We start from the raw sequence: 12,681 nt of genomic DNA, 5'->3' as shown, positions 1-12,681 counted from the left end.
TCCTTCCCTTCCCTTCCCTTCCCTTCCCTTCCCTTCCCTTCCCTTCCCTTCCCTTCCCTTCCCTTCCCTTCCCTTCCCTTCCCAAACCTTCCCTTCCCTTCCCTTCCTCCTTCCCTTCCCTTCCCTTCCCTTCCCTTCCCTTCCTTCCCTTCCCTTCCTTCCCTTCCCAAACCTTCCCTTCCCTTCCCTTCCCTTCCCTTCCCTTCCCTTCCCCAAACCTTCCCTTCCCTTCCCTTCCCTTCCTCCCTTCCCTTCCCTTCCCTTCCCTTCCCTTCCCTTCCCTTCCCTTCCCTTCCCTTCCTTCCCTTCCTTCGCTTCCCTTCCCTTCCCTTCCTTCCCTTCCCTTCCCTTCCCTTCCCTTCCCTTCCAAACCTTCCCTTCCCAAACCTTCCCTTCCCAAACCTTCCCTTCCCAAACCTTCCTTCCCAAACCTTCCCTTCCCAAACCTTCCCTTCCCTTCCCTTCCCTTCCCTTCCCTTCCCTTCCCTTCCCTTCCCTTCCCTTCCCTTCCCTTCCCTTCCCTTCCCTTCCCTTCCCTTCCCTTCCCTTCCCTTCCCTTCCCTTCCCTTCCTTCCCTTCCCTTCCCTTCCCTTCCCTTCCCTTCCCTTCCCTTCCCTTCCCTTCCTTCCCTTCCCTCCCTTCCCTTCCTTCCCTTCCTTCCCTTCCCTTCCCTTCCCTTCCCAAACCTTCCCTTCCCTTCCCAAACCTTCCCTTCCCTTCCCAAACCTTCCCTTCCCAAACCTTCCCTTCCCTTCCCTTCCCTCCCTTCCCTTCCCTTCCCTTCCCTTCCCTTCCCTTCCCTTCCCTTCCTTCCCTTCCCATCCCTTCCCTTCCCTTCCCTTCCCTTCCCTTCCCTTCCCTTCCCTTCCCTTCCCTTCCCTTCCCTTCCCTTCCCTTCCCAAACCTTCCCTTCCCAAAGCTTCCCTTCCCTTCCCTTCCCTTCCCTTCCCTTCCCTTCCCTTCCCTTCCCTTCCCTTCCCTTCCCTTCCCTTCCCTTCCTTCCCTTCCCTTCCCTTCCCTTCCCTTCCCTTCCCTTCCCTTCCCTTCCCTTCCCTTCCCTTCCCTTCCCTTCCCTTCCCTTCCCTCCTTCCCTTCCCTTCCCTTCCCTTCCCTTCCCTTCCCTTCCCTTCCTTCCCTTCCCTTCCCTTCCCTTCCCTTCCCTTCCCCTTCCCTTCCCTTCCCTTCCTTCCCTTCCCTTCCCTTCCCTTCCCTTCCCTTCCCTTCCCAAACCTTCCCAAACCTTCCCAAACCTTCCCTTCCCTTCCCAAACCTTCCCTTCCCTTCCCTTCCCTTCCCTTCCCTTCCCTTCCCAAACCTTCCCTTCCCTTCCCTTCCCTTCCCTTCCCTTCCCTTCCCTTCCCTTCCCTTCCCTTCCCTTCCCTTCCCTTCCCTCCCTTCCCTTCCCTTCCCTTCCCTTCCCTTCCCTTCCCTTCCCTTCCCTTCCCAAACCTTCCTTCCCAAACCTTCCCTTCCCAAACCTTCCCTTCCCAAACCTTCCCTTCCCTTCCCAAACCTTCCCTTCCCAAACCTTCCCAAACCTTCCCAAACCTTCCCTTCCCAAACCTTCCCTTCCCAAACCTTCCCAAACCTTCCCAAACCTTCCCAAACCTTCCCAACCTTCCCAAACCTTCCCTTCCCAAACCTTCCCTTCCCAAACCTTCCCTTCCCAACCTTCCCTTCCCTTCCCAAACCTTCCCTTCCCAAACCTTCCCTTCCCTTCCCAAACCTTCCCAAACCTTCCCTTCCCAAACCTTCCCTTCCCGAACCTTCCCAAACCTTCCCTTCCCTTCTCAAACCTTCCCTTCCCTTCCCAAACCTTCCCTTCCCGAACCTTCCCAAACCTTCCCTTCCCAAACCTTCCCTTCCCAAACCTTCCCTTCCCAAACCTTCCCAAACCTTCCCAAACCTTCCCAAACCTTCCCAAACCTTCCCTTCCCAAACCTTCCCTTCCAAACCTTCCCTTCCCAAACCTTCCCTTCCCTTCCCTTCCCTTCCCTTCCCTTCCCTTCCCTTCCCTTCCCTTCCCTTCCCTTCCCTTCCCTTCCCTTCCCTTCCCTTCCCTTCCCTTCCCTTCCTTCCCTTCCCTTCCCTTCCCTTCCCTTCCCTTCCTTCCCTTCCCTTCCCTTCCCTTCCCTTCCCTTCCCTTCCCTTCCCTTCCCTTCCCTTCCCTTCCCTTCCCTTCCCTTCCCTTCCCTTCCCTTCCCTTCCCTTCTCAAACCTTCCCTTCCCAAACCTTCCCTTCCCTTCCCTTCCCTTTCCTTCCCAAACCTTCCCTTTCCAAACCTTCACTTCCCAAACCTTCCCAAACCTTCTCTTCCCTTCCCAAACCTCCCCTTCCCCAACCTTCCCTTCCCCAACCTCCCCTTCCCCCTCCCCTTCCTCTTCCCCTTCCCCTTTCCTGAAATTTCCTTTCCTGAAATTTCCTTTCCTGAATTTTCCTGAAATTTCCTTTCCTTTCCTGAAATTTCCTTTCCTGAAATTTCCTTTCCTTTCCTGAAATTTCCTTTCCTTTCCTGAAATTTCCTTTCCTTTCCCATTTTCTCTGCAGCAGCTGCTACAGCTGCTCAGCAAAGCCTCACAACATTTACTTTTTTCTTTTTTTTCTTTCTGAAAAACGACTTCTCAGCTGAAGACATGAGGCTTGGTTGACATTTTGTGAAGGACAGATGAAAAAGGACAGAACTGAAACTCTTCCCTCTTTTGTAAACAAAAGCTGAGAGAAAATAACCAGTTGTTTTGAATTTAAAGAAAATGTTTTAATTTGAAAAGTCAATAATTTCCTGAAAGACTCAAGACCGAATGAAAAATGTTTCCTTCTTCGTAAAATTCTCTCGGATAAATATTTACCCTTTTGCAATCAGCCTCTCACACCTGTAGCTGTGTTCTGTTGTTTGCTTTCCAACAGGGGCTGGGTGTATCCCATGTTGCACACCCAACACTTCGGGGAAACCCCCCACCCCCATCCCCAAACCTTCTGCTCATGGTCTGGAGCACAAGAGCCGAGTTCATCCCAAGGCAGCTTGCCATTCTTCTCTCACACATCACCTAAAAGTGTCTCTATTGGTTCACCTGCCATGAAGGTATAAGGGTGACTTCATCCTCCCTTACTCGTGTGTCTTTGTCATCTGTGCTTACAAAACAAGAAGCATTTGGGAAATCAGATGCATGTCTCCAGTGTGTCCCACAAGGCCTTGGGTACCTCAAATGGCACTTGTGTTTTGCTCCTGCCCTCCCTATGGAGACCAGCCCTTGCACTGGTGTTTTCCAAGTGGTGTCACTTGCTCAGCCCCTTGCACATCTCTGAGCACCATTCCCTAAGCCAGGCTCCTTTCGTAGGGCAAAAAGGAAGCTGTCTGAGCATGCAGGCATGGTAGGACCTTGACAGGAGGCAAGGAAAACTCTGGAAAACAGCTAGGTATGAGCCATATAGAAAGAGCATTGCAAATAAAGACTCAGTGGATGTGGGAGCCAAAAGGAGCACTCTGATTTCCAAACGCAAAATCAGTGGGTTTTGTGGACTTCAGTGAAGACTGCAGGTTAATTGAAGTCCTTTTAGAAATTGGGCCATATGTTCCTAGGTCTTGAGATAGACTTGGCTTGATTTTATAAAGTGGGGGTTTTTTTGTACAACAGACTTTTGCGGTGAAATTCTTTCTATTGAAACTCTTCTAACTTGAAAATACATGACTTGACAACCCTGGGTGCTTCAGTCCTTGACAGGCCTCAGGTCTGAGGCTGATTTTGTGCTGTCAGTTCATCTGTGTTGAGATTTGATGGATGTCAGCACTGAATCCAGGTCTCTGCAAAGTACCATCAAGACAAATTGTGTTTTTACACCAGGGTGGGAACTGATTTAGTTGAGGAAGTTGCTGTGAGGGTCAAGTTTTATTTTTGTAGTGAATCCTCAATTTTTCTAGGGTCAGATATTTTCAGTAGACGCTGCTCAGATCTCTATGTTGCACAGATTTTATACAGCCCTAATTTCCATTGGCTTTAGCAGAGGAAAGATGTTGCTTTGTGCATGAAATTATTAGCGTGGGATGGCAGATCTCTCTGGTCTGTTTTCCTCCTGTTCTATGAAATGTTGAGGAGATTTCAGTGGTGGGTCAGACTAAGTGAATTAACTACTGGGTGAAGACCTGGCCATGTGAAATTTGGTTGCCTGTAAAATATTCTTGCTTTCTGATTCTACTAAATTTTTAAGAATTATCTGGGATGTGAGCTGGGGAGACATATGAAGAGGAAGAAACCTTTATCTGTGAGACAGCATGTTCCAAAGAGCATTCACCAACACTATTTTGAAAAGAAATAAGGAAACAGGCAGCCTCTTCTGCTGCTGTATTTTCTACTGTTATTTGCAGGCAATCTCCCCAGGGTGGGGAGAAAACAGGTGGGGAGAAAACCTCCCACCCTAATTTGAGGGCTGCCATTTCCGTGGCAGTTGGGTTACCTGGACTCTCATGGGACCAAAATGACACTTCCACGTGTTTCTCCCTTTCCCCTTTCTTTTTCACATCAGCAAGTTCCCAAGAAACTGACCTGCTCCCTGGCGCCTTTCCAGAAGGAGAGGCCCAGTCAGCAACCCCAAGAAACAAGTGTGGATATGTTCTGCAGCTCTCTGAGCCAGGATCAGTCCCTCCAGGAAGTCACTGTACAGTGAAGCTTCAGTTCCTCCCTTGAATTCTGCTTATTTAGTTGGAAAAAAAAAGAAGAGTATGAGTTCCACTGATTGCAGTCAGTAAGGATCTTCATGTACGGGTGGGAATATTACGGTTTACAGAATTTAGAGAAAAAAAGCATAACGAGACCTAATGACTGGAAGCAGAATTAAGGTATAGTTAAATGGAAAGGGAAGGACATATTTTATTGCAGGAGATGATTAACCTTTGGTACAGAGGAGGTGGAGTCCTCATTCTGCAAGTTGCCCAGAGAAAGAAGCTGTGGCAACAACCCCATGCCTGGAAGTGTTCAAGGCTAGATTGGATGGGGCTTTGAGCAACTTGGTCTAGGGAAAGGTGTCCCTTCCCATGGCAAGGAGTTTGGAATGAGATGATCTTTAGGGTCCCTTCCAATCCAAACTGTTCTGTGATTTGGTGAATTGCTCCCACCAGAGAGCACCAGATGTGGCCTGTGTGCCACTGCCCAGATGTGTTTGTTTGCTGGGGTGTTTCGTGGCACCTCTCCAGAGCAGTGCATTCAGAAACCCTTCAGAAGCCTCACACTGCCAAAAGCACCAGTAACCCTGTTCCACAGAAGACAAGGACTGCCGCCAGGAGTGATGGGCAGCAGGGAGCAGTTTGTGCCATCTCATCCTGCTGTCCACTCCTAGTGGCACTGAAATCCCTCTTGCCTGATTAAGGGTGAAGACATGAAAATAAGGTCACCCTGTACTGGAAGGGCAGCATTATCAGGAGCTGCGTTTCTAGACTTGTTTGCAAAGCTGAATACTACAGGAAAATCTCCTTCTCTCAAACTCTTTGACCTGGCCTATTTAGCAGGCTAAAAAAGATGCAACAGTCATTGCAACAACTAATTTTTCAGGTTTTTTGCTTCTATATCCTCTCCAAGAGAAGGAAGGAGAACTAGGTACACCCATCTAGTCATTAGTCATTACTTTGCTCATCTTAGAGCAGGCATCAAAGTAAATACTTCAAGGGACAGCTTTAACTTTTCCAAACACTTCCCAGGGAAGATCAAGGCACTGTTCATACATGTTTTGGGCAGGGGAAGCCTGCAGGTTTAATTTTGTGATTGAAAACAGCTGCTATGTGCCATAGATTATTGGGTACCATAGTTTTTAAATAGAAAGAACCTTGTAGCAATGATTGCACAAACAAATTTGGCATTCCTGCTTTTATATTAAATTTTTTTATTGAGATGATGTAATTACAAGCATTTTAAAAATTATTTGCAACTCACTGGCCCTGAGAATAGGCTTGTTTTTGTTTTGTTACATTCATTTGATTCAGTCCCTTAGCCCCACACCTTACCAAAAAACAGAAGCCATCATCAATAAAAACACTAGAATTTTATTTAAAAAAAAAACAAACCTCAAACTCCGGATTTGCACACAGTTGCAGTCTGACAAAACAGATCTGAAGAATGCATACATGGAGGTTGAAATCTAGGGAGGATGGCAGTGACTCAAGTGTTCAGGGCCTCGGTAGTGTTCTCTGGATGGAGAAGCAGTGAACAGGTTTCAAATTTAAATCAAGAAAATATTCTGCTGTGGAACTGTAGCACGTCCTACCTGTCTTGAAGCTTGTTCAGACTGGTAGCAAACTGATGGCAATGAACTTAATTGTACAGTGTGAAGAATCATTGCTGGGTATTGAAGTTGGCAAGGACCTCTGGAGGTCATCTGGTCTAACCTCCTCTGCTCAAGCAGGGCCAGTTGCCCAGGACAGTGTCCAGACGACTTTTGCGCATCTCCAAGGATGAAACACTTTCTCCCTTTCCCCACTTGCTTTGGTGGCAAAGGCAGAAAGTTGCTGCTGGCAAATTCTACACTGGGAAATCAGAATTTAGGGGGGAAGGCAGGTGTCAGTGTTGGTGGAAAGACATTGTTACCTTTGCTAGGCCTGACAGGCAGCATTAGGCCTACCCCTATAGGCTCAGTATGCTGATACTGTGTTTGTATTCTCATGTATCTGCCATGTGGTGCTCTAGCCTGGTTCTACTTTTTTATTTTTAGTCATAGCTGATAAACTTGCTTCAAGACCCCAAGAGCAGTTCAAATCCTGCAGTTCCCACAAGAGGCCCCAAGCCCCCACAGTTCTTGCAGCTGCAGTGACACCCATGCCCCTCACTTCTGCACCACACAGACCTGGCAGGAGGCAGGAAGGTTCAAAGGCTATTTTCATTCCAACTAGTATCAGCTTTGACAGAACTTCTCTGTGGCTGTGATGAAGTTTTCTTAGGATACCCTTTATTTGTGAACTGGGAAGAGTTTCCAACAGCCACCAAACTTTTTTTTTCCCTTTGACTTAGATTCTCCAAGTGAAAGTGATTGCATTTTTTTTTTTGTAAAGATGAACATTTCCCCTACAAAATTTCTCTATGGGACAACACATGGGATTTTCCTGTCTTACTGAGGATGAACTTTGTTTGATAGCATAACAATGAGCATATGGGCTTTTACTGGTGGATTGTCTCTTGTTCTCTGTATTTTGCAGTGTGCACCTTGGCTATGACAAAAACCTGTGACTCATCGGAGCACTTTATACAGAAAGTCCCTAATATCTCTTTTTTTCCCCTCATTGTCTCAATAAAAATAGCTGCAGCAGGCAAAAGAAAACAATGCACATACGCAGTTGTCAAGACCAGAGCAGTAAAAGAAACTTGGTTTCTTTCTACCACTGGACATTCTTAAGAACCACAAGGATCCATCCAGAGCCTTTGTTTACATTGTACTTCTGATCACACTTCACCTGTCATTCAAATTTCATCACTTCACTCTAGCTCCTGAGACCTGGCTGCAACTTTGATGCCCTTGAGGAGGGTGACAGAGTAACTCCTTGGGCCCTTGGTTTCGAGAGACCTTTAGTTTCAGATCTGTGACTACGGAAGTCCCTCAGTGTCTCCCAACCTCACACCTCATGAGCTCCAAGGACTTCAGAGTCATGACAGAGACAGGTGACGCACTGCTGATACACACTCCCTTGTCTATTATTTTGAGGTAGAAAAAGTCAAGTATGCGATGTGCTGGGACTTGTAACATACTATGGTTTTATAAAAAAAATGTGTCTGGGAAAAATGCTTAGGGAGAGATGTACGCCCTGTCCAACCTAATCAGATATTGGCTCTGAAAAACCTCTCCTTGTTGTATGATGCTTATCTACACCCTTAACAAAGCTGTTCTTTCTATGACTTCTGACTCTAATATTAAAGTCTTTGGTGAGATTGGCCTATTTCTGTCTAAATCACAGAATATGCTGAGTTGGAAGGGGCCCACAAGGATCAGAGTCCAACTCCTGGCCCTGCACTCATTCCTGAGAGTCACACCATGTGCCGAGAGTATCATCCAAACGTTCCTTGAACTCTGTCAGGCTTGGTGCTGTGACCACTTCCCTGGGGAGCCTGTTCCAGCATCTAACCACCCTCTGGGGGAAGATCCTGTTTCTAATGCCCAACCTAAACCTCCCCTGACACAACTTCAGGCCATTCCCTAGTGTTCTATCACTGGTCACCACAGAGAAGAGATCAGTGTCTGCCTCTCTTCTTCCCCTCAGGAGGAAGTTGTAACTGCAATGAGGTCTCCCCTCAGTCTCCTCTTCTCCAGCTGAACAGACCAAGTGACCTCAGTTGCTCCTCCTTAAGGCCCCTCACCATCTTTGCTGCTCTCCTTTAGATGCTCTCTAATGGCTTAATATCTTTCTTATATTGTGGTGCCCAAAACTGCCCCAGTATTCCAGAGCAGAGCAGGACAATCACCTCCCTCACCTGGCTGGCGATGCTTTGCCTAATGACTCCCCAGGACATGGTTGGCCCTCCTGGCTGCCAGGGCACTGCTGACTCCAACCTGCCATCAACAAGGACCCCCAGGTCCCTTTTCAGGGCACTGATTTCCAGCATCTCATTCTCCAGTCTGTATGAGCAGCCAGGGTTGCCCCATCCCAAGTGCATAATGAGGCACTTCCCCTTGTTGAACTTCATAAGGTTGGTGACTGCCCAGTCCTCTAATTTGTCGACGTCTCTCTGCAGGGCCTTCCTGCTTTTGAGGGAGTCAACAGCTCCTCCGAGTTTTGTGTGGCTGCAGACTTGCTTACTGTCCCTTCCAGTCCTCCATCCAAGTCATTTATGAAGATGTTGAACAGCACAGGGCCCAAGATGGAGCCCTGCAGAACCCCACCAGTGACAGGTGGCCAGTCTGATGTTACCCTCTGTGCTCAACCTGTGAGCCAATTGCTCACCCATTGTCTGATGTGTTTATCCAGCTGTGTGCTGGACATTTTGTCCAGAAGGATCCTGTGAGAGACAGTATTGAAAGCTTTACTGAAATCCAAAAAGATTACATCAACTGGCTTCCCTTGATTGGTTACCGTGTCATAGAAGGAAATCAGGTTTGACAATCTTCCCTCTCGTGAAGCCATGCTGGCTGTGACCAATGACTGCACTGTCTTTCAGGTGTTTTTCAATACCTTCCAGAATAATCTTCTCCATAACTTTACCAGGCACTGAAGTGAGACTGACAGGCCTGTAGTTTCTGGGATCCTCCTCCTTGCCCCTCTTGAAAATCAGGACAACATTCGCCAGCTTCCAGTCAGCTGGGGCCTTTCCTGATTCCCAAAACCACTCAAAAATCATTGAGAGAGGTTTTGCAATGACATCAGCAGCTTTTTGAGTATTCTTGGATGAATCCCATCAGGCCCTGTAGATTTGCAGGGATCCAGCTGGAGCAGCAGATCCCACACAATTTCAGGGTTGACTGGGAGTTGATCATTCTCGCAGTCAAGGACACTGAGACCCCCTTGGTCTGTCATCCATGTTGAAGACAGAGGCAAAGGAAGTGTTAAACACCTCTGCCTTGTCTGTGTCCCCTTTGTAAGGTGACCATCCCCATCCTGTAATGAGTCGAGGATATTTCCATACTGCCTATTGCCACTTATGTACTTTAAAAATCGCTTTTTATTGTCCCCCACATTTCTGGCAACTTCATCTCCAATTGAGCTGTAGCAACACAAATTTTCTCCCTGTTGCAGCAAGCAACATTTCTGTATTCTTCCCATGTCACTTGACTTTGCTTCCACTGGGCATACGCCTTGCTTTTTTGCCATATTTCCAAGATACCTGTTTAGCTAAGCCAGCCTTCTGCCTCACCTGCTTGACTTCTGACATTTGGGAAGTGCCTGCTCCTGTGCCCTTAGGAGGTGATGGACCAGCACTGATGGACCCCAGCACCTGCAAAAACATGTTTCCAGGGGACCTTACTTACAAATTCCTTGAGCAGCCTGAAGTCTGCTCTCCTCATGTCCAGAGTTGAGGGTTTGCTGGCACTTTTCCTCCTGTCAACACTATTCATTGCGTGCCACTTTGCCCTGGACAGATTAACTCTCTTGTTAAATGTTTGGAAAGACCAATTGTTGTGTTGGTTTAATAGCTGATAAAAGCTATTAAACCAACACCATGGGCATGTACCTTGTTTTTTGGTTGAAATGGATTAGATTAGCCTTTTGATTTTTTCCATGTCTAGTTTCTTTTATGGTCCCATTGAAGAGGCTTTCTGCTTAAAAGCAGAACTGGTGTGGAAGTGCTGTTCTTTCAGACAGCATGTGATTCCTGCACAGTTTCTCTATATACCTTCTCCCTTCGCATTTCTGCTCATTTCTGCTGCTAGATCTTCCTTCCATTAAAAGGACCACTGCTGATGGATTGCTGGACACCTGGATACCACAGATATTCATGTCATGGTGGTCTAAGCTATGTGAAATGAAACAGGCTAGCAGTTTCTCTTGTCTTAGGCATCAAGGACTACTGAGCTTTCTGTGACCAAAGGAGGCATAAGCATTTTGCCTCATGCAAAGCACTCTCAGTGCAGCAAACCAAATGGAAGCACCTTGCAACCAGAACAAAATGCCAAACCAAGAAAGCAACACAGCTCTAGGGTTTGTTTTTTTCTTGTCTTTTAAATCATGTTAAAAACAGGCAAGCTGAGACAGGCTTCCTTCATGGCAGAGCTGTAGGATGGGGGAGGGTAGTAGGAGGCATAAAAAAACCCCAAATCCCAAAGCAAAGCCAAAATCAACAAGAAGATATAAGTATAGCTATTTGGTCTCTAGTTCTCTAACATCACCTTTCAGATTGGTGAATCATCTACCTCTCCTGCAGCAGAAAATGACCTTGGAGAGGCTTCTGAGTAATACAAACCATGTGATGAGTCCCTTTGCTTTCTCCCTATAATGTAAGGAACAGTCCTTCACCTTTCACCCCCAAATTGCTAGCAGGTATGCTATTCCTTTTCTAATTAGAGATGCTTCAGTCTTCCCTAAAAAGGGGAAAAGCTTTGAGCTGAAATTCTGCATTGTGGAGAATATTGGGGAGGTTTATATATATATATATATATATATATATATATATATATATATATATGAAACTTTTATATATATACACATATATATGTCTTCATCCCTGCCCACCCTTCCCCCTGCTCCAGTCTATCACTTCTTTGCTAGAAAGAGGGAAACGTTAACTGATAGTCTGCTGCAGAGGTTTGTCACACTTCTTTTTCTCCTCCCTGGAGCACTTAGGTGATTGGTTTTGGTCCATATTCCAGCAGTTAATAGCCACTCAGAGTGCGCACTGTGAGCCCAAACTATCCTGGGATGATAGCCCAGCCTACATGTGTAGGGTGTCTCCTCTTCCTTTGACAGGTATGTGTGGTAAATTCTTTTGGTAGCTTCAAGACATTTCCCAGTGGCAGCACATGTAAATTGACCCGAGCAAACTGGAAACCTTGAGCAAATCCCTTCTGTGTTGCTATTGTTTATGCAGTGTTGTGTCATGAGACTTGCACAGAAAATAAAAGCACTCTATTTCCATAGGAAAGCATTAAAAAAAAATGGTAGCATAATCTGACATCTTGTCCTATGTAAGATAAGGAAAGTCAAACTGCATGTTTATTAGGGAAAAAAAACCAATAACACCCCCCCCAACTCAAACAAACAACAAAAAAAAAGGAAAGAACTCAAGGGAGACTTTGTAGGAACAGTGAAGTAGTGCACAAGTCCAGGCTTTCTCCCCTTTGCTTTTCTGCCAGCACCACTTCTGCCTGTTAGTTTGTTTTGTTAAGGTGCTTCAGGTCCTGTGTGGTTTTCAAGCTAAGCGGCAACCTCAAGTACTGCTTCTGTGTTGTTGCTTCCCCTCCCAAACCATGCCAACCATCCAGGCAGATGTTTCTCCCATGGACCCACAGAGGTGGTGCACCTGTTTCCTTCAGCACTCATCTTCTTGGTATATTTGTTCATCCAGTTCCTGGGATTCAAGGTGCTCGAGGCGGTCTGTTCGGCCACTCATAATCTCATCCGGGGTCTTCATGAACCTGCAAAACAGAGAAACAAGTGGATTTCTCAGTGGTCTCAGCTTTTCCATTCATCAAGTTGTTGAGGTCCCTGAGCTCTACAGCTCCTGAGATAATCTTTGCTATATCCTCCCAATGCCTAGTATTTCCCACATTTTTCCCAGCTTACTGATGTCTTCCCCTCTACATACCTTGAAAGGAAACAGAAAAATCACAGGCATTTACCCCTGCTCCTTAAAAGCCCAAATCTGAACCAAACCGCACATTTTTGTTCCAAAAAATGATATTTATTTCTTCTCCCTCATATTGTTTGCTGTGGTCATGTAAGATGATAGTATGCCCCAGGTACACTCATTTATGGTGTCTGGTGACAGAAACTGTAAGGAAAGACAGTCTCTTCCTGTGTGATTGTAGCAAGCGTAATTGTACTGAAGGAGCATCCTCTGTAAATGAATGCCATGGCTCCCAGCACTAATCTCTCAATGCAGTAAGTCTGCAGGGGGCTAGAAACAGAAACAGCCTCTGTGGAGGCATGGCAGCAGTAGGAAATGGGAAAGGACATCCATCAGCCTGCAGATCAAGTCTGCAGTCTTGATTTTTGCCAGGATGCTTATGTGTACTACTGCACAGGGGTAGCATGGAAAAGCTCTGCCTTTTCTTTTTGA

General features: G+C 46.6%; 1 protein-coding gene across 5 annotated transcripts in view; it reads right to left on the bottom strand.

The window, feature by feature from the left end:
* Window positions 1-5,845: 5,845 nt before the first annotated feature.
* Window positions 5,846-12,681, bottom strand: part of LOC135414011 (transcription factor ETV6) — a 135,530-nt gene continuing 128,694 nt past the window's right edge. For all 5 annotated transcript variants that reach the window (XM_064654236.1, XM_064654237.1, XM_064654240.1 and 2 more), the window contains one exon: window positions 5,846-12,037. In XM_064654236.1, the coding sequence (XP_064510306.1) occupies window positions 11,932-12,037 (106 nt within the window). In that variant the 3' untranslated portion in view covers window positions 5,846-11,931. The remainder of the gene's footprint in view (window positions 12,038-12,681) is intronic.

Source organism: Pseudopipra pipra, chromosome 5, assembly GCF_036250125.1.
Source record: "Pseudopipra pipra isolate bDixPip1 chromosome 5, bDixPip1.hap1, whole genome shotgun sequence".
Taxonomy (NCBI): domain Eukaryota; kingdom Metazoa; phylum Chordata; class Aves; order Passeriformes; family Pipridae; genus Pseudopipra; species Pseudopipra pipra.
This window is presented reverse-complemented; position numbering and strand designations above follow the sequence as displayed.